General features: G+C 33.5%; 1 protein-coding gene across 1 annotated transcript in view; it reads right to left on the reverse strand.

The window, feature by feature from the left end:
• phip (PHIP subunit of CUL4-Ring ligase complex) overlaps positions 1 to 20,957 on the reverse strand; it is a 53,825-nt gene that overhangs the window by 16,405 nt on the left and 16,463 nt on the right. Inside the window, exons 9-26 of the mRNA XM_073822937.1 lie at positions 17,865 to 17,965; positions 17,516 to 17,586; positions 16,292 to 16,392; positions 13,890 to 13,930; positions 10,850 to 10,948; positions 9,964 to 10,120; positions 9,744 to 9,878; positions 9,533 to 9,661; positions 6,682 to 6,907; positions 6,396 to 6,515; positions 5,636 to 5,819; positions 5,063 to 5,168; positions 4,724 to 4,855; positions 2,705 to 2,796; positions 1,994 to 2,207; positions 469 to 582; positions 236 to 343; positions 21 to 145 (exon numbers count right to left, since the gene is read on the reverse strand). Coding sequence (XP_073679038.1) covers positions 21 to 145; positions 236 to 343; positions 469 to 582; positions 1,994 to 2,207; positions 2,705 to 2,796; positions 4,724 to 4,855; positions 5,063 to 5,168; positions 5,636 to 5,819; positions 6,396 to 6,515; positions 6,682 to 6,907; positions 9,533 to 9,661; positions 9,744 to 9,878; positions 9,964 to 10,120; positions 10,850 to 10,948; positions 13,890 to 13,930; positions 16,292 to 16,392; positions 17,516 to 17,586; positions 17,865 to 17,965 — 2,255 coding nt within the window. The remainder of the gene's footprint in view (positions 1 to 20; positions 146 to 235; positions 344 to 468; positions 583 to 1,993; positions 2,208 to 2,704; positions 2,797 to 4,723; positions 4,856 to 5,062; positions 5,169 to 5,635; positions 5,820 to 6,395; positions 6,516 to 6,681; positions 6,908 to 9,532; positions 9,662 to 9,743; positions 9,879 to 9,963; positions 10,121 to 10,849; positions 10,949 to 13,889; positions 13,931 to 16,291; positions 16,393 to 17,515; positions 17,587 to 17,864; positions 17,966 to 20,957) is intronic.

Below are 20,957 nucleotides of genomic sequence, written 5' to 3' on the forward strand. Positions count from 1 at the left end.
CTCATTGAGACTGTACTCACTTCATAGAGAACGAGCCGCCCGTCAGTTTGCCAGTGTCTGGGTCCAGGAAGGCCAGCTTCAGACAGCACAGAGTAGGCAAACCCACCTCATACTTAATGCCCACTATCTTCAACAGCTCCTGCTCCTGTAGGCACACAATCACAAACCATTTTCTTTATGTTTTCTCATGTGTAGAAAAATACTGAGGTTAAAGTTCATTTTGTTGAAGACTTACCCTGAGCTCTAACTTGTGCCAGGGCTGTTTTTTAGGATTTATACTGAAGATCTTGTTCTTTTTGGCCATCTCCACGTAAGCTTCATGGCCTTGACGGAAATAATATACCTGTTCACAAACACAACAAGCAGCTTAATGTTATAAGCATGTTTCCACTAACCATATTAGTAATAATATTTCACATTTCTTCATTATGCCTTGAAGACTGTTGTATTGAGGAATGTGTTTTGTACCTCATCGCCCATCTGTGGGGTGAAGGGGCATCTCCGTGGCATGGTGTCAGTGATCCAAGCTGAGGGCAGCCATTCCTCTAATGTCAAACCCTGGTTTTGCAGTTCAGGTATCCTCTGAACATATAAATACATACACATATACAGTTAAACCAAATATTATTCAGACACCAGATATAATTTTTGATATTTTTTTACTAATGGGTGCAAGACACTATAGTTCATTTATGTAAGTGAGGATAGAAAAATAAAGTAAAACTGTGACATATTATACATATTCATACAGTGGACTACCAGTAAAACTGATAAACATTTGGGGACCAAAAATTTGATGTGACACTTTGACCTGACCATGTTTTGTTTTGTTGTTGTGATTATCAAGATGATTTTGTTCGGACACAGTTTAACTCTTGAGTTCCTGTCATGTTTTATTACCATTTTCGGAACTATAATAATAAACTGTGATAATGTGAGAAATGTTAAAGATGTCTGAAAACTTTTTGGGTTGATTGTATAAAAAAGTTTAGAGTAACTTGAAAACAGAGGACTTTCTGAAAATCTGAAAGTGAACTGAAACTGTCAATGGAATTTAAACAGAGTTGGCTTTATGTCCCAGGGGCTGTTCTTTATTTTAATTATATTATAAAGCAGATTTCAACATTAATTAGCTGATTTCAACTAATTGCTACTTTTGTTTGTCAGTGCATTTTCTTGTCTCAGATGGAGTATTTCTACATCCTCAAGAAGTAAAATAAAATATTTGAACTTTTATTCCATAAAAATTAGTCATAATTTTACTCATATAAAGACTGATGACTCCGCTATGGCGTCATTTCCACCACAACTAAATATTTGCCATTAATAAAGTGCTTTCAAAAGTTTGTGCACTTGGTTACCAAGGAGACAACAGTGTCAGTGAAGAACTTGAGATAGAATGAGAGGTGAAGAATACAAAGAGTTCAAAAAAATGCAAGGTTTTCACACAAGGTTTTTTTTTTATAGAAAATGTGATTAATGTTATTTCCAGTCAAGATGTATAATTGTGAAAGTATAAAATGTGTGAAAATATTATTCAAGTGTGTACTTGGGAAGCATAAAATGCTAGCAATGAAATTAGCCTTGGTAAAGGAAAAGAATCTGTTATTTTATTCCAAAAATGTTTGAAATGTCAGTTCCACCTTAAAAGGGAATAGTGATCGAACATTGTAAGTGGACAAACTTAGGAAACTAGTGAGCTTGATAAGCATGTTTTAATAGGATAGTTCACTCAAAAATGTACTTTGTCGATCATCTTGGTATTTTTTGGGCCTTGAATGTGGTAGTATTCTTGCTGTCTATGGGAGGGTCAGAAACCTCTCGGTTTTCAGCAAAAAATATGTTAAAATGTGTTCCGAAGATGAACATTTTTCATTTTTGACTGAACTAACCTTTGAAGGTGAGTAATTAATGACAGAATTGTCATTTTTGGGTAAACTATCCCTTTAAGTGGGATGTCCATAGTTGAAAGAACATGCAAACAACCACTGACCTTCCGTTTCTCCTTTGGCTTCTTTTTCTTTGGTAGTGCTCCATCTTTGTCCTGCTTTTCTTTCCTCCTCTCCTTCTTGGAGTCTTTTTTCTTCTCTCCATCTTCTTCTGAGCTGCTGGTATTTTTCTTCTTTTTCTTCACGCTGGTCTTCTTGGGCGGTTCGAGGTTTATTCCAGCATCTGCTGTCCAGTCTGAGTAATCGCTGGAGTAATCGCTGTAATTATAAACAGACCCAGCATCAGAGGCAGACAGTTGTCAAGTATTTTTACTTTACTCAAGTAAATTGAAAAAGTATCCGTAGTTTTTCAGTGTTTTTCTTTGGAAAACTTTGCTTCTCTACATTTCAAAGCATAATGTCATACTTTTTACTGCACTACATTTCATAAATAAAAGTTGTTTGTTTTACCTTTACTACTTAACAACATTAAAAATGTAGTGCTTTATTGTACTCAAGTAAATCTTTGAATTATATTTACATGAGTAAAAGTAAGAAAGTAATAGATTTCTAATGTAATTAAGTGTTAAATGATAATTAGTATTAAATGTAGTGCAGTAAAAAGTACAATATTATGCTTTGGAATGCTGTGAAGTAAAGTTTTCTAAAGAAAAACACTCTGATAAAGTACAGACACTTAAAAAGTACTTTTACAGCAGAGTAAAAATACTTCATGTGTGGCTCTGGCTGAATTATTTGTATGTCAGAACATTCACCTGGAGCTGCTGTTATCATCAGGCCAGGGTTCTTTCTCCTCTCTCTCCTCATCTGATGATTCTCTGCTTGGAGGTCTTGCTTCAGTTTCTCCCTAAAAACCAAGCGATACAAAAAGACTGAAGATTACCACAGTCTTTTTATGGCATTCACAGAACACACCGATGGTTCCAACTTAAAATTTCAATATACTTAAACTGGAAATCTGGTTTTCAAATCAACACACCAAGTCTGATGTGACTACTCTGGAAAATTCCTTTTATAATTTAGCTTTTTTGTATTACTGGTTAAGAAGAAAGTTTTTTTGCAGCATAACAGCTGGAAAGTATACAATATTCACAAACCAGACTGTTTACACCAAATCCTGATTTGACTAAAAACCAGACAGTATAAAATATTTAAAAATATATATTTTCTTTTCTGATAATTGTCTGAAAAGTAAGCAGAATGACTGCTATCCAAAATTACCAATAACTGTTATGTACAAAAAAAACTATCCAAATTAAAAAAAAAAAAAAAAAAATGGATCGTCACAGCTTAATAATAATTCTATTTCAGTGTGAAGTTGATCAATTCTTTTTTTAAATGGTCATGCATTTTTTCATGCTGAAAATTATGATTTGGTGTTAGCAGGCATTTACACTGCTGTTTGCAGACTTTGTAAATCCGTTGTTAATCATTCTATAGATTAAGAAACTTGCTATGGATGGAACATTAACACTATGAATAGACCACTCACACTCCTAACAGAGAATTTAACACTACAGATGGAACAATAACACTTTAGACACAATGGCAATAAAAAGACAACTACCACAATAAATGAAACAATTTCAGTTTTAAATGTTCAGCATGAATTCAAATCTGACCCTTTGTACTTCTATAATACACATTCCTGTATAGTGAATGATTAATCTATGCCAGTGTTTTAACAAGAGTTAATAACTTTCCCCGCTTTTGAAATGTAACTTTCTTTTTCGATTCCTGTCATACAGAAACCTTTTTACCTGATTCAATTAATTACTGATGAAAGTCCCAAACATTTTTCTCTAAAATCATCTACATACACAGAACCTATAAAAGTTTGAGGTCAGTAAGATGTCTTAAATTCAGCAAGGATGCATTAAATAGATCAAAAGTGACAGTAAAAACTTGTATATAGTTACAAATGGTTTCTATTTCAAATCAATGCTGTTCTTTTAAAAATCATATACATCAGCTTTGTCATCACAGGAATAAACTACATTATAAAATACACTACCAGTCGAAAGTTTTAGAACCCTAAGATTTTTTATATTTTTTAAAGTAGTCTCTTCTGCTCATCAAGTCTGCATTTATTTAGCAAAAGCTGTAATATTGGGAAATAGTTTTACAATTTAAAATAACTGCATTCTATTTGAATATATTTTAGAATGTAATTTATTCTTGTGTTTAAAGCAAAATTTTCTGCATCATTACTCCAGTCTTCAAGGATGCTTTTAATTGATCAAAAGTAATAATAAAGACATTTATAATGTTACAAAAGATTTATTTCAAATAAATGCTGTTCTTCTGAACCTTCTATTCATCAAAGAAACCTGAAAAAAAATCTACTCAGCTGTTTTCAACATAATAATCAAAATAATAATTAATGTTTTTTTAAGCAGCAAATAAGAATATTAGAATGATTTCTGAATGATTATGTGACTGGAGTCACTAAAAATTCAGCTTTGAAAAAACAGGAATAAATTACATTTAAAAACATTCAAATAGAAAAGAGTTATTTTAAATAGTAGAAAAATTACAAAATTGTGCTGTTTTTGCTGTACTTTGAATCAAATAAATGCAGGCTTGGTGAGCAGAAGAGACTTCTTTTAAAAACATTAAAAACCTTGCTATTCAAAAACTTTTGACAGGTAGTGTATATTCAAATAGAAAAGAGTTATTTTAAACCGTAATAATCCTACCAACCTCAAACTTTTGAATGGCAGTTACATTAACTTCACTATTTCTCAAAGGGACATTGCATCTTTTGACAGTACCTCAGAGGCACTGTGTTCTTCCTCGTTGGGTTCACTCTGACGACTCGTTTCCTCCACGGCCAATCTTGTATGGTAGTTATGCTGGTTACCCTGGTGACGGCGCCCCTCCTCCATAGAACTTTCTATAGCGTGCTGGTATGAGATATACACACATTCATTTGCATGTTAAACAGCAACAATAGCTTAAGCAACATGTCATCAAAATACATTTAGTTATAAAAACAAATGATGAAGCACACAAAAAGTACATTTCACCAAATCAATTAACGAGGCAGACTAGTCTATCTAGATTTTTGTTTCTATATATTTTCAAATTGATGATCAGATATGATAATCCACCCGGTTTTCTCTGTGGTACTGGCTGTGTACGCTGCGTCTCCTCCTTTCTGATCTGTAGATGTTGATTTCCTCCTCTCCTTTAGCTGCACGCCAGATCTCCTGCTTACTGCATTCACAAACAGACACACATAACAAACAAACTGCATTACACTGTAAGAAACAACAGAAAATAAGACATGAGAAGGTCTTGTTTGAGTAGCAGGTGTCTATCAAAATATAACAGATATACAATTATTTTAACTTCAATTTGTTCATTTTAATTTTAAATAATTTTAAATTACAAAAAGCAAACAAAAGCACGCACATCAGTCTCAAATAGGTGCTTGACTAAAAAAACAAGTAGAAGATTAAAGTATAAAGTCGGCAACATCATCGGCAATCTTCACGAAGAGCCTGCATGCTCACAAACTTTACAAGTTTTTTTTTTTTATTAAATTTTTGATATTTCTGGAGCTTTGGTGTTGCCGATACTTTGATCAATTAATTTAAAATTATTATTTTTTTTTTATTTAAATGAATGATTTCCAGTGCTGTCCAGGTAGTACTTTTCCAGTACTTTGAAGTGTGTCTTACCAAGCTATGGCTGGTGATAGTTCAGGAACGAGGACCCGTCGACTCCAAGCCACCAGGTCTCTTTCGGTGGCGATCTCACTACGTGGAGCATTACTGTGCATCTGGCGAACACCTTCAATCTGTCCACTGCGTCTCAGACCCACGTTAGGTGGAGAAGAGACTTCTGTAGGAGAACTGACGGATCCTACAAACACAAAACAGACATGCAACCAGCATCAGCACTACTGTCAACAGTATTATAAATACAATCACCAAGACCGGTTTATGGCGATTTTTGATGACATTTTTATACTTTACAGAAGCGATAACTTTGGCTTGCTCACTGTGGGGGGTTGTAAGATATTATTCTTTGTGAAGCTGCTTTGGAAAACTGCAGACATATTACACTGTAAGCTTTTCAATGGTTTTAACTGTAGACTGTTGAATGCATGTGTTAATGTCTTTTTTTAATGCACTGTTTATTATTTTTGTTTTGTTTTTGTAATACAATGCAACAATTTTTTTTACATTTGATTTCTTTCGTTTTTTTTATTTACTTGAATAACTGATATGGCCGAAAAATGTGCTGTTTGCTATTTTAATTAGTCTTATTCTGTGTTATTTTCAGTTAAATAAATCTTACAATAAAATATAAATATTACATGAAAAATGTAAAAACAAAATGAACTACAATAAAAACAGCATATAATATATAAATAATACTAGTAAATTGTTTAATAGAAGTATTTTGATTTATTTTACAAAAAAATGTGTGCATTACCTCTGCTGGCTCTGGTGTCAGATCCCAGTCTCTGGTCCTGCTCTTGCTGTAGTCTCTGGATCATATTATCAAGAGGACTAGAGCCTTCTGCAGCCTGCTGACTAACCACTTGATTTAGCCCTAAATGTGAGGAGTAAGAAACGAATACAGAAACATTTCAACACTTTCTTGGTGTTCTGTGACAGATTGCAGGTGTATGTTTGTATAAACAAATAGCCAATATTTACTTTAAGTCATAAAACCGCAGAAAAGGAACAAATACACACTGTCTGTTTGCGTTTCTTACCTGATGACGTGAGCCCCATCTGGGGTATGAGCTGTTCCTCTCTGCAGTTCTCTCTACCAGGAACCAGTCTCTGGTAGCGTGGAGGGTGAGGATTCCCATCCACATCCACTAGGAATGGTGGCGGCATGAGGTGAGGTGCCTGCTGGGTTTGTTCGTCCAGCACAAAGTTATGGGCATCACGGATAAGCGGCCGATAATCAGTGTGGAAGAACATCTGATCTGCTATCTAGAGGACAGATCAATAGATACATTCACAACAAATACACATATACTAACTGAATAAGACAAACAGGGGTTTAGACAAACATACAGAGGCTGTTCAGAACACAAAACTAGGGCTGTCACGATTCGAGTACTTGATTTTAAAAAAATGCATTTTGCATTTTGCCTGTGTTGAGTAATCAACAAAATAAGAGAAGTGGTGCATTCCACAGATGAGAATCCATGCAACGTATTATTAGATATTTTTGCAAGGCTGCATGATATATTAAACCCATTAAAAATCATAATAAACCATAATGCTATTGTAATTTTACAAATGTTACAATTCAATTGCATTCAATTCAATGCAGCAATGCAACTGTGAACTGCGAACTGTTATCATTTACATGTGTGGAGTGTCTCTGCATATTGTTGTGAGTTTGGGTTAACAATAACATTCATCTGAGAATGCCATTTCATTAGATAAGGTAGATCTAATGGTAAGGTAAATTATTTATAAACCTATCCAAACACAGGAAAAAACATCAATGTCTCTCTTAATATGATAACTATTCATCGAAGTTTCAACATACATTTTTAAACCCTCACTCGAAATTACAGTGGCTGTAGCATCTTTGTCATAAAGAAATAGCCAAATATCAAAGATTCGACTGTAGTAGAGTGTAAAAACAATCGTAGTTATAATTCATAATGAACATTTAGCTCTACAGTTTTGTTATTACTTGCTTTTGATACTTTATTTAAGTAAAGTATTATTGCTTCATTGCGTTTATATATGTAAAATATAATTTTAAAGGCTGTTGTTTGCTTGGGTCTATTTTTATCACCTCAAAAAAATTAATTTTAGTTATCAGATTACTTGATTAATCGTCAGAATAATCGACTAATTATTCGATTACCAAAAGAATCGTTAGTGACAGCCCTACACAGAACTATTTTATTCTTATTACTTTTGCTATGGAGGCAATACATATTAGTATCATATCAGTTAATGGCTGATATTAGAGATTTTTTAAAATATCTGCATTTGCCAGTATTAAATATTTATTCGTGCATGCTCATTTCCCCAATTTTTACAGTCATCTATCACCTACATGTGTTTACATTTATTCATTTAGCAGACGCTTTTATGCAAAGCAACTTACGATTGAGGAATACAAGCGATTCATCATAAACAGGCAAATAAACACAGAAAGTGCTTGACAGTTTCAGACATTAATCTGATTAGTGCAAGACAGACAGGGAGTGATTAAGAGAAAGCAAAGTTTTTTTTTTAATATTAGGTTGCAGTCCTAACTTAAGTTATTCTTTAAAAACAATGATAATTATTCAACAGGTAAACATAATCTTTAGCAAATGTCACAATGAGCAACCATTTTCATACTGTACATTATAATGTTGTGATGCCTAAATTTACTTGTTTTTATTGTTTTATTTATTTTTTTAATAAAACACTTTAAATAAACAGCTTTTAATAAAAAGTTACTAAAAACACAAATGTTTTATTTTTTCCAAAGAAATTATGTAGAATACCAACACTGTCCATTCATCAGTTTTTGGTAAGTTATTGGCTTAGTGTTTGAATAAAACTGAAATAAAATGAAATATAAATATTAGATGAAAACACTGCTGCCTTGGAAACTAACTCAAACATAGAAGGTCAAGTTGAAGTACTAACATTTTCTAAAATTACACAAAAAAGATAAAAGCACATAACAGAATTACTAAAACTAAAACTAGAATGAAAAAACTTAAATAATATAAAAAATAAATATTAGATGAAAACACTGCTGCCTTGGAAACTAACTCAAACATACAAGGTCAAGTTGAAGTACTAACATTTTCTAAAATTACACAAAAGGTAAAAGCACATAACAGAATTTCTAAAACTAAAACTAGAATGAAAAAACTTAAATAATATAAAAAATAAATATTAGATGAAAACACTGATGCCTTGGAAACTAACTCAAACATACAATGTCAAGCTGAAGTACAAAAATTTCTAAAATTAAAAGACTTAAAGCTAAATAGAAATATTAAAAACACCAAATTATTAAAGCACACTACAGAATTACTAAAACTTTAACTAGAATTAAAATTAAATCACTGACTGAATTAAACATCAATGTGATGAGGTCATGTGACAACAATGTGACAATATACTACACATAGGGCCAGATTTACTAACAGCTTGTGCCAGCTCAAACCGTCTTTTGGCGTAAAATAAAGCTGTTAGTATTTACTAAAGACGTGCAGTGAAGAATTAGCACTGAAAAGGTGTGGACACAGTTATTTTTGCACCTGATCTTATTGAATATGCATTTGTAGGAATTTCCCTTTCAGACGCAAAGTGTATGCGAGGAGAGTAAAAATAAATCACACAACGCGATTTATTAACGTTTGTGCAAGTCAAATTACTGGTATTTGTGTCATTATTTAATGTCCCAAAAAAGCATGTCTTAAAGCAGTAATTTGTGCTGCTCTTGGTAGATTGTGCTGGTCATTGGTCAGGAAATCACACGCAGAATTTCCCCCGCCAAAGCTTTAATGGATTTGCGCTCTAGCGCTAATCAGCCCTGTTTAGTAAATCTGGCCCATAGCATCTGAGAAAGACATAGGCATTCAGTACCTTGTCGTATCTGCTGCTAGAGCCGAAGCCAAAGATGAGCAGGTGACCGTGGGAGTCCGTGCAAGCGAAATGCTGCCCATCTGGAGAGCACTTACAGTCAAAGACCGCACCGTGGCCCTGACCCTCAATCTACAAACAAACAATAAACAATAAATCAATAAATCATAGATTTGTGATGAAATCTGAAATAGAGTGTTGGCAGTTAGTTTACCATGTTAAAGTAAGAGCGTATTTTGACTCCTCTTGCAAGATCCCAGACGATTGCGTTTCCATCATGCCCAGCAGAGAAAAGCACTCTGGAATCAAATGGATGCGGCTCCAACACAAACACCTCATCCTCATGACCCTATAGGTGAAGGACAATAGCGACAACATTATTTATCACATATTGCCTTCTTTTGGTCATTTTGGAGAGATCTTTACACTCTTACCATCAATACATGAATAAGATTCCCTGTGAAAGAGTTCCACACTTTCAATGTCAAGTTGTTCGCAGCGGTAATGACTGTGTTGTCATTGCAATCCCAGGCCACCATAGTCACCTTCAGTTTGGTAACTTTGTCCTCTAACGGTGGAGGGTTGTACTTGCTAAAAAGACAGAAATAAGAAAAAGAATTTATTCAAAATAGCATGGCATTTCTAACTTTGCTTTACAGCTGGCCTACTTTTAAAGAGCAATGACAGACAAACCAGTATATAGAAAGCCATATATAAACATGCATTCAAACTGTATTATCAGAATAACAACCAGTGAAATTTTGAATTCAAATTTATCTAAGAATCTTCCTGTAACTGTTTTTCTTTTTTATGTCATAAGGTTTCTTTGTTTAAAGGGCTGGTAAAACCTAAACCTTTCTGCTTATTTCCAGCTGTAAATTACATTTTGAATCCCAGACTTCTACATTTTTTTCTGTGTCACCCCCATCTGACTAGGACTGTCAAAGTTAGCATGCAGATAACTGAATATGTTTATGTTTCTACAGATTGATGGGACCTCTATCAGTAAATGATGGAGAGAACAGCATCTGAAGACTAATTTTTCCCAGACAGCATTTGTTTGCTTAAAGATTTGCATTGTTTTTGCATAGTTAAGAAGATAATCGGCTTTCCAAATAGAATCTGAATCCATTACTACGATTCTGTTGGTGGCGTTAAAGTGTTGCATCTCAGTCGCTCCTGTGCGTTCAGAATCAATTGCCCTCAGGGGGCTCCAAAGTAATTATGTTGCTAACGATCAATTGTTTAGCAAACAAAATGTAACATTAATGCACAAATAATGAAGACATATATTTGAGCAGTGATTAACATTTATCATACCCAGGTAGTTTAGTGGCCATGTCCAGGAGAATGCTTCGCCAGTCCTGCTGCTGCAGCTGCCATATCCGTGCTGTGCCATCTCTACTGCCGCTCACAAACCTACACACACAGTTTATAGAGTTAAATTTATGTTTAAAATGCCAGCTATACAATTACATAGTTTGAGGTTTCACGAAAAGGAATTAATGAGGCATGCTGATAACATTTTAATCCACTAAAGTTGAAAACTTCATTACTGCCTTAAAATGTTTAGTAAAATGTGGCACAACAATGACATATTTATTCCACTTCTAGCATTTTGAATTTACTTACAGAAGAAGGAAAATTATTCAAACCTCTGAAAACTCATACAATTGAGTAAAAATAATGGCTACTGACTTTATATTACTCTATAAGGCATGCAATGTGTCAGTTTATTTTTTCCTTGAGATAAAAAACAATCACTCAATGTTTTTGCACTAAAACACTCATAATTCAGTTATGACAATGTACCACCCTTTCTCTGACCCTTAAAGGGATAGTTTAACCAAAAATGAAAATCATGTCATTAATTACTCACCCTCATGTCGTTCCAAACCCGTAAGACCTTTGTTCATCTTCGGAACACATATTAAGATATTTTTAATTAGATCCGATAGCTTTCTTACCCTCCACAGACAGCAAGGGTCCAACCACGGTCAAGGCACAGTGAAGTACTAAGAACTACTCATTGCTCGTTATTTTTGTTTTCTTTGCGCACAAAAAGAAACACTGATGTTACATGGACTATTTTAATGATGTCCTCGTTTCTGTGCCTTGACTGTGGTAGGACCCTTGCTGTCTATTTAGGGTCAGACAGCTCTCGAATTTACAAAGATGAACAAAGGTCTTACTGGTTTGGAAAGACATGAGAGTGAGTAATTAATGACAGAATTTTCATTTTTGGGTGAACTATTCCTTTAAAACTATATAGTTTACATATTTGTATTAGGAAAAAAAGGCAAAAACATTGATTAAGAAAATCAGTTTCCAGTCTAAAGCAGTGGCTTACAATTTTGTGGTAACACTTAATTAATATTAATTAACAATGAGCAATACATTTGTTATATTGTTTATTAATAATGTATTAGTAAATGATGCAATTAATATGAAATCAGAAAATTATTTTTTTTATTGTTAGTTAATGTTATAACTAAAAAATTAACTAATTAAATTAATAATTAAATTAATTGAATAATTAATAAAATTAAAAAAATTAACAAATTAATCACATTTTCCCTGAAATTAATCGCGATTAACCGTGATTAATCCCATGTTACATTAGTTTTTAAATATACTTTTATATTGCAATATTTTAACATACAATCTTCAAATTAATGTAGAAACAACATAATGACAATACATTTTTTATATTTATTAAATACTTTTTTATGACTGAAGGTGAGTATCAATGATACCAATATTACCGATGTCTCTAGGAAACTTATTTTTTTCCTAATATTTAATTACTGACTAAAGCCATTCAACATTACAGTATAATTTAGAGCTATCATTTTTAACATTTATTAGACTTTAAAAAATAACTTCTAATTTAAGTGAACTTAAAAAAATCTTCACCTAAACCCATTATTTACCTGTGCCCTTCAGCAAATAGGAAATATACAGAAATCGAATTTTATTGAAATTTAAAGTTATCAAACACTAAATACTAAATTAAATATAGATGAATCCTTAAAGTTACAAAAGTTATTGATTTCCTCTTTTTTCTTTTGTTCTTTGATAAACAGACACAGATCACAGCAGCTGAGTTATTAGGTTAATTGGCTGCTACTACTTTAAGAGCTGCCACTGCTGAATGTGAGGTGGATCTGACACGCATGCTTGTTTCATTCACGTTAAATATGAAATGACACAGGCTACAGTGCGCAACATCTGACCGCAGTTCACTGTTGTTCTACTGAAGCTTCCTCATCATCTATACATTTCCCGCGCTCGTTTGACTAGCGGCTGGCATTGAAGTGAAGTTGGTGTTTGATGTGGTAGACATTCTGCGACTAAATAAAGCCACTTCTTGTCAAGAAAAAAAAAAACAGACAGAAGCAGCAGTTGTAAATGGGGTGGCCAACCCTAGCTGCACCCCTGCATTATATATTTTTATTGCTGTTAAACTGGAAAAATTAATTGACTGTGTTAACATGCTAGTTTTGACAGCACTAGTTGTTATCTAATGTTAACAAATGGATCCGTATTGTAAAGTGTTACCAATTTTACTCTATAAAAGAAAAAAATGCATTACACTAAAAGGTAGTGAGGTTTTGACTCATTATAATTTTTCATGAGCTGATAAGTGTGCAACAATGTAGAAGTGTATGCTTTACTCTATGAGGTAGCGTGGATCTATAAATGAGTAAGAGTGTATTACTCTGTTAAATAAGACATTGTGCATTGTGTATTACCGTGTGCAATCTACTCATATGTGACATGGTTTTCTTCTTTTTGACAGTACACTCTGCAGTTCTATTGATTGGTGAGATTTCTTCCCTTCTTATATGTAACACTGGATGCTGTCTCCTTCGGTGCAAAGAATCTGTTCATGTGAACATCCATCTTTTTAATTCCTTGGAGACCTGTTACAGACCTCTCCATCTTATTACTCTCCTTCTCTCTCTCTTACTCCTCCTTTTCACCCTCTTCTCCTCTGTCACACTCTCTATTTCTCCCCTCCCCCGATGCAAAAACATTTGCTCATTAAAGTAGAGCGAGTGAGGAACATAAAAGAGCTTGCAGAGACTGAATAAAGCGCTGGTGTGTATGGGTAACTGTCACATGCCTGGTGTTTAAGTAGAAAGACATTTCATGTACTTGAATTCTTGTACGACGTGTATCTGAAACGCATGTTTGTGTGTTGGGAACAAGGGTGTTTTTTTCCTGCTGACAACATCAGCTTGTAATAATGGAACCCCCAGGTTCCATTAATTCAACAAACCTGACATATAAACACACACTCTTTCGCTCTCACAATCGCACAAGTACACAGATAAATGGAGCCAGTGTTGCTCACCGATCGCCACCATGGGAGAACTGGATGCTGTCGACTTTATCCTGAGGAAAAAGATGAAGTCATTAAAAAACATGAGGGGAACCTCAAAATAATAATGAATTCCTGCAACAGTGAATCCAGTAAAGAGAATAAAAATGAGGTGCTTCAACAATACATCAATATACACACAATTTTAAAAATACCGATAATTTTTTTTAGGTTGAAGCTATGATATATGCTAGTGCTTTCAATCAATCAAAGATGGTAGTTAATATGTTAGAATTAACTAATTAACTGCTCATTTTTTTCTGTAATGAAGCACAGCAGGTAAAAATGTATAATCATAAATCTATTTTCACACTGAATCAGCAAATTAATGTAGAAACAACATGAAGAAGGTATATTTTAAATATGTGTTTACTGCCATCTGTGAATAAAGGCAAGTATCACAGATACCACAACTAATACTGATACTGATGCCTGTTAAATGTATTTATTTTTGGGGATAAGATGACTAAATAAAGGCATTAAACTAGATAAATTTAATTTAAGTGAACTATAAACAATCTTCACATGAACACCTAATAATATATTTTATGTTGTGCATTCATTTTCACAATAAAAAAGGAAATGCTATATACAGTGTATAAAGTAATCAAATGTATAAAAACACTGCATATTCATCACTGTTTAAATTAAATATATTTACTTTAATTTATACACTGTGTAAATTAAATAAGATTTTTCATGTTTATTAATGAATTCTCTTCTGCTCACTAAGCCTGCATTTATTTGATCCAAAAAACAGCAAAAGCAGTACATATTGTGAAATATTTTTACTATATAAAATAATTGCTTTCTATTTGAATATATTTTCAAATGTAATTTATTCCTGTGATCAAAGCTAAATTTTCAGCATCATTTCTCCAGTCTTCAGTGCCATATGATCCTTCAGAAATGATTCTAATATGCTGATTTGATTTTTTAACATTATTATCAATATTTAAAACAGTTGAGTAGTTTTTCAGAATTCTTTGATGAATAGAAAGATCCAAAGATCAGCATTTAGCATAAGAATAATAAAATAATATATTAAAATAATAAGCTTTTGTAACATTATACACTATACCATTCAAGAGTCAGTATAATTTTTTTCCATATAGAAATTAATTCAAACTTAATACTTAATACTTAAACTTATACTTTTATTTAGCGAGGATGCTTTAAATTGATCAAAAGTGATGATAAAGACATTTACAACATTACAAAGGATTTCTATTTCAGATAAAAGCTGTTCTTCTTAACTTTCTATTCATCACAGAAACCTGAAAAAATTCTACTCAGCTGCTTTCAACAAAATAATAATAATAAATGTTTTCTGAGCAGCAAATCAGAATATTAGAATGATTTCTGAAGGATCAGGTGACTGGAGTAATGATGCTAAAAATTCAGCTTTGAAATCACAGGAATAAATTACATTTTAAAATATATATTCTAATAGAAAATTTATTTTAAATAGTAAAAATATTTCAAAATTGTACAGTTTTTGCTGTATTTTGGACCAAATAAATGCAGGCTTGGTGAGCAGGAGACGTCTTTAAAAATCATAAAAAATCTTTTGACTGGTAGTGTATTAAAGTTACAAAAGTGATTTAGTCAAGAGCAGTTCGAGATTTTCTCTTTTTTCTCTTTTGTTGTTTGATTAACATGAATGACAGACAGCAGGAATATTAGACTGCTGTCACTTTAAGAGCCACCCGATCCAATATACAGTTACACATATGTTTTTTTATTTCTCAGCTGTTTTATTTCACTTAAGACCTAAATTACTGTGTTTACGAGGATACTTGCAAAGACAGGCATTATGACACATACAAGTGTGTGCGTTTAACCGTTCAAAGCCTTTAAAGCAGCAAAAACAACGCCTCTCTGACAAAATTAGTTGTCTTCGCTGCTGACTGCGTTTCAACAGATCAAAATCAATTGTTTTAAACCGCAATACAAAACAATGTGTTTTCGTGACCACGTAGCACAGCAACATCACAAAAGTTTATAACCGCGATAGAGACGACAGTCCTAAATCTCTACCGGTCTAGTGGTATATCACCCACCCCTAGTACTGAACATGATATTATTTTATTATGATATATATTATATAGATTATAATGTAACTATTATATAAGTAATATGATAGTATTTATGGAATTTATTTTATACAAAATAACATAATAGTTTAGCACTGCTTAGTATATGCTTATTTCATAGCTGAGTGTTTTGCTTTTCTATTAACAGAGACATTTGACAGGGTGTTAGAAAAATCCAAACTGCATTTTATGTTTGGTTCCACTATATTATTAAAGTGTAAACAGTCTCAAACACATGTACACACAAAATGTAAACAACACACAAAAAGCTTTACATACAGTGTGAGACTCGAGCTCAGATATCTTCTCTGGTTGTCCATCTCCAAAGTAATAAACCCTAATGATGTGATCAGTGCTGCCTGTTGCGAGGAACATGCCACCTGAAATATCATCAAATATCACTTAACATTACATAAATTACATCAGCATTAACACAGCATTAATGAGCATATTAGAAACCAGAAAAAAATCCATCATTAACAAACGTTCAGCAATAATCACAAAACTGCATTCATAAACAACAAACTCATATAGCTCAAATGAATTCAGAACGTGTATTACCAACGACATGAAGAGGAAAGAAGCAGAATCTGTTTCTATCTTTGTGTAAGTGTGTATGTGTCTATCTGGGTGAAAGCCAGTTGAGTGTTTCTTTTCTTCAGTAATGTGTATTTGAAGAGCTCCTGCAGTGCTGAACACTCTCTTTTTAAAAAGTCTGTGATATCTGTCTGACAACAAGATATTTATAGCCTCACTTGGAGAAAAATGTTTAAGCCACAACGATCCGCTGTCACTCTATAATCTGCTATTAGCTTTTAGAACAATGAAAACATGTAAATAAATAATCACTTAATATCATGTTTCTGTGGGAGCACATGCATTCATATAATCATGAGCATGAGTCTTTAATATCACAATTTGTAGCTGGATTACAAAATGTGCAAATGAATTCATCAAATTAATCACATATATAAATATTTGCTTAGAAAAGCCCTAAAATTAAAGCAACATGGTAAACAAAAGCACTGACAAAGTGAATTAGAGTCAATAATGTTCATTTTATTTCTATAATATTGACTTTTATCCTATCACTGGTCTACAGTCCACAGCAATCCATTTAATCAAATTTGTCAATCTGTCCAAGCAAGATTTAGCGGCTGCTTACACAGGACTGTGCATTACGTTGACAGCCCTAATAAAAATAGATTTTCTCACACGTTTTATTCTATTCGCTATCTAATATGATATATAAGATCACAACTGTATCATATGTCATGAGGTAAAGCAGTTACACAAACTGGCAGATACCACTGATCAGTGTCTGTAAACTCCAAAAATACTCAAAAACGTTTTTTGTCCACATCGAGTTTTACTACAAGCTCAGTGTTGCAACAACAGCATTTTGTCACATGGGTTCCTGTGACAGGCTGCGAATGATAAAGTATAACTGATAAACCGAGAGCAGGTAGAGGTGAGAAAAGAGCTTTGACACTTCTGGCCTACCTGCACTAAAAGAGGAACAGATCATCTGCACACCAGGTCTGGGGCGCTCTGTGAATTTGCTGGGTCGCTGCCTGCACACACATAATAAGCACGTAGAAATATGATGAGTGCCAGAATAGAGTGACCCTTATTAAAGGGAAAACAGAATTGCAAAAATAATAAGTGAAAAACAATGAAACATGATATATTTTGGATTGGTTCAAAAGGAAACTGCATGCTACAGTTCCATGTTTCACATTTGCATTAATTCGCTAAACAAAAAGAGCTTTAAGTACTTGCTCTGAAGGGTAAAGCAAACACCGCAAAACTTAAAACCCCACAGATGTGTGCAAGAATAAAGAAAACTCACCCGAATTTGAGTGTGCGTGCGTCCCACTGCCAGAAACAGATGGTGCCGTCAGCTCCAGTGGAGGACAGGAACCTCTTACTGCCACTGCACAGAGGAGAAAACTACACACACACACACACACACACAAACAGCCGAAACAGAAATACACATTAAACACTGTCTCTGTGAGCGGGTGTGTGATTGTGCATGCTTATAAACACTACAAAACGTATATTCGAAATTTACAGTTTTTCTCAATTGCTAAAACACTATAACCAGTCTTTTGAACTAAAATTTCAAAACTATAACGCCATTTTTGAAAAAGCACACCCATTTCCCTAAACAATAAACACTATTCCCTGCTTTGACACATGAGTTATATTTGGTGAACTGTTACTTCAAAACTCTACACACAAATCCCTACATTTCTCAGTGCTTACACCATGTGGTCAGTTAGAAAGCACAAACATTCAATATTGTTCACTCAAGTCTGCAAAGTTTGAGCTCAATTAGCACACAATTACCCAACTGGAAACACTAGGAGTCAAAATTTAGCACACACCAATCAGAACCTTCGATGGAGATAAAAGGATAAAAGTTTTTCTCAGTCACTTTGGTGCATTTCTCAGATCAGAAATGAAATATACATTTGTCTGCAATTTCCTACATTATCAGTTGCTATTGTCATGTTGCTCAAAATGTATTTTATACTGTAGTTCTCTGTGCAATAGTCTTACCCCTCAAAACATCAAGTCATTAGCTCATCGTATAAATCATTACCTAAATGCAAAATTTTTGATCTAGTTGTCCTAAACTGTCAATCATATATTCTACACATTTCTATTAGACTTTTTGTAAATTTGCCATGAATTATTCAAGTGAATCTTGACTTTCACTAATGAAGATAATATAGATCAACCAATGATAAAGCAGTTCTCTGAAATAGATCAAAGGTACATCTCATGAACCTTCCATTGGAAAGCATATAGACAGAGGACAACACAGGAGTTACAAATTCAGACAGTGGACTTTCTTATTTTTATTTTCACCTTTGTGCCCATATTTCTTTTTTTTTTTTCTGTTTCACAATGACGTTGTGTGCTTTTATTTTTATTTTTTATTTTTTTGTCAGATCAGTAGTACAAGTGTAACTGTGAATCCTATCCAGTGTTTTTCAATCAATATCCCACATACAGTAATGTGTAATTTTGAAGAGGAAGAGTAGGAGGTGACAGAGGAAGAGGAGGAGGAGAAGGAGGACGATGACGACAACAACATGGAAGAGACAGAGGAAGAGCAAGGGCAAGAAGACAAGCAGTCTCATATATTTTAGTTGATGAGTGCCAGGGTTGGATCAGGCATGCAAGAGGATTTGACCCCTGCTGCCTGGCCAGGGCTAATTTAGCCTGTGATGCTGAAGAGGTTCTTTGGCCTGTCCCAGACCAAAGACAGGATGCTGGGCAGAATAAATATTTTGTTGTTTTTTGCTGTTTTGTACTGTACAGTACATTAAATTAAGGAATAAAACACTTGCAAAGGAATAGATTTGTTGTGTTCATCATGTGAAAAGTTTTTTATTTGTATTGTTTTTGTAGTATTGTTTTGAATTTATCTCATCAGTGTGTAAAACTGTGTTGTAGTGTGTTTGTTTTTGAGGATTTGTGTGTCATGTCTGAAAGCAAAGTTTGGTTTTTCAGCAAGATTGAATTGTTTTGAGTGGAGAGCTTCATTTTGACCTCAATATAGGAAGTTTGGGGAAATGAGTTAGGAGTTGTGGATTTGTGTTTAGAGTTTCGCAAATAAGAGGCATAATTTCAAGAAATGTGTTTAAGCAATTGAGAAAAACTGTAATATAAAAGTTTGGGGTCAGTAAGATTTTTTTTTTTTTTTTTTTGAGAGAGAGAGAGAAAAAGATAAATTAATTTAACAGTGAAGGTATTTGTTTCTGATGTAATCTATAACAAGATTTCAGTTTTAAATAAATGTTATTTTAGACATATCACAACGCAGCACAACTGCTTTATTTAGCATATTAGAATGATTTCTGAAGGATCATGTGACACTGAAGACTGGAGTAATGGCTGCTTGAAATTCAGCTTGCATCACATAAATAAACTACGTTTTAAAATCTATTAAAATACAAAACAGCTATTTTAAACTATAATAATATTTGAAAATACTACTCTTTTTACTGGTTAAATAAATGCTGCCTTGGTGAGCATAAAAGACTTCTTTCAAAAACATTAAAATATCTAACAGTCCCAAAACTTTTGAAAAGTAGTGTATATTTCTGTATTTACAGTAGTTCTGCAGTTTATTATAATTAATTACCACTGTATTTTGAATTCACAGTGAACAGGTTTAGGAAGTAAGTTTAACACAACGGTATTGTGCTGTACACAATAATTATCAGTGTCTGCATTGCAATAATTTGTGTATATTGTGGCACGTTGTTTTGTTTTAGTACTATTTATTTTACTACTAACTGCAACATTGAACCAAGCATTTTCTGTAAATTTGCTTTAAAGCCTTCTTACAACAGTACTATTTCAATCAGAGTACAATAAAGGTTAATTGTTTATAAAAGATGATATTTGTGCATTATAACATAAAACGATCAGTCATAATGCTTAGTTTATTTTCTCCATGTACAACCAATTGTGTTCTGTAACACTGGCTGGGAGAAAATTAATTAAAAGGTCCAAGTTCCCAGCCAAAGGGAACATGAATCACCATAATTGTGTCTGTTTACACTATTATCCTACCCTGGAAATCCAGAGGTCTCGCGAGAGCACAATTTGAATTGTCTCTGCAAGACACTCTGGCATCGAGCAATGATGCAGGTTACTGCAATACGTAAGCAATTGTGGGAACCAATCAAATCGGTGTATCTGATGTAGGCGGGCCAGAGGCGAGCTAAGCTGATGATGACAGCACTGCGACGTCCGAATCATATAGTAAACTAGATGAACAACAAGTTGTTTAAAACGGGTTTGGCCGCTACAACGAACGAGTTAGACTTGGCTTTCCATATAAAAGAGGAACAGAAAACCGAAAACTCGAATCGTTCCTTTGCAAGAAGGACGTTTATGCTGTTTTGCCGACTGGATACGG

The sequence above is a fragment of the Garra rufa genome, chromosome 18, assembly GCF_049309525.1.
Source record: "Garra rufa chromosome 18, GarRuf1.0, whole genome shotgun sequence".
Taxonomy (NCBI): Eukaryota; Metazoa; Chordata; class Actinopteri; order Cypriniformes; family Cyprinidae; genus Garra; species Garra rufa.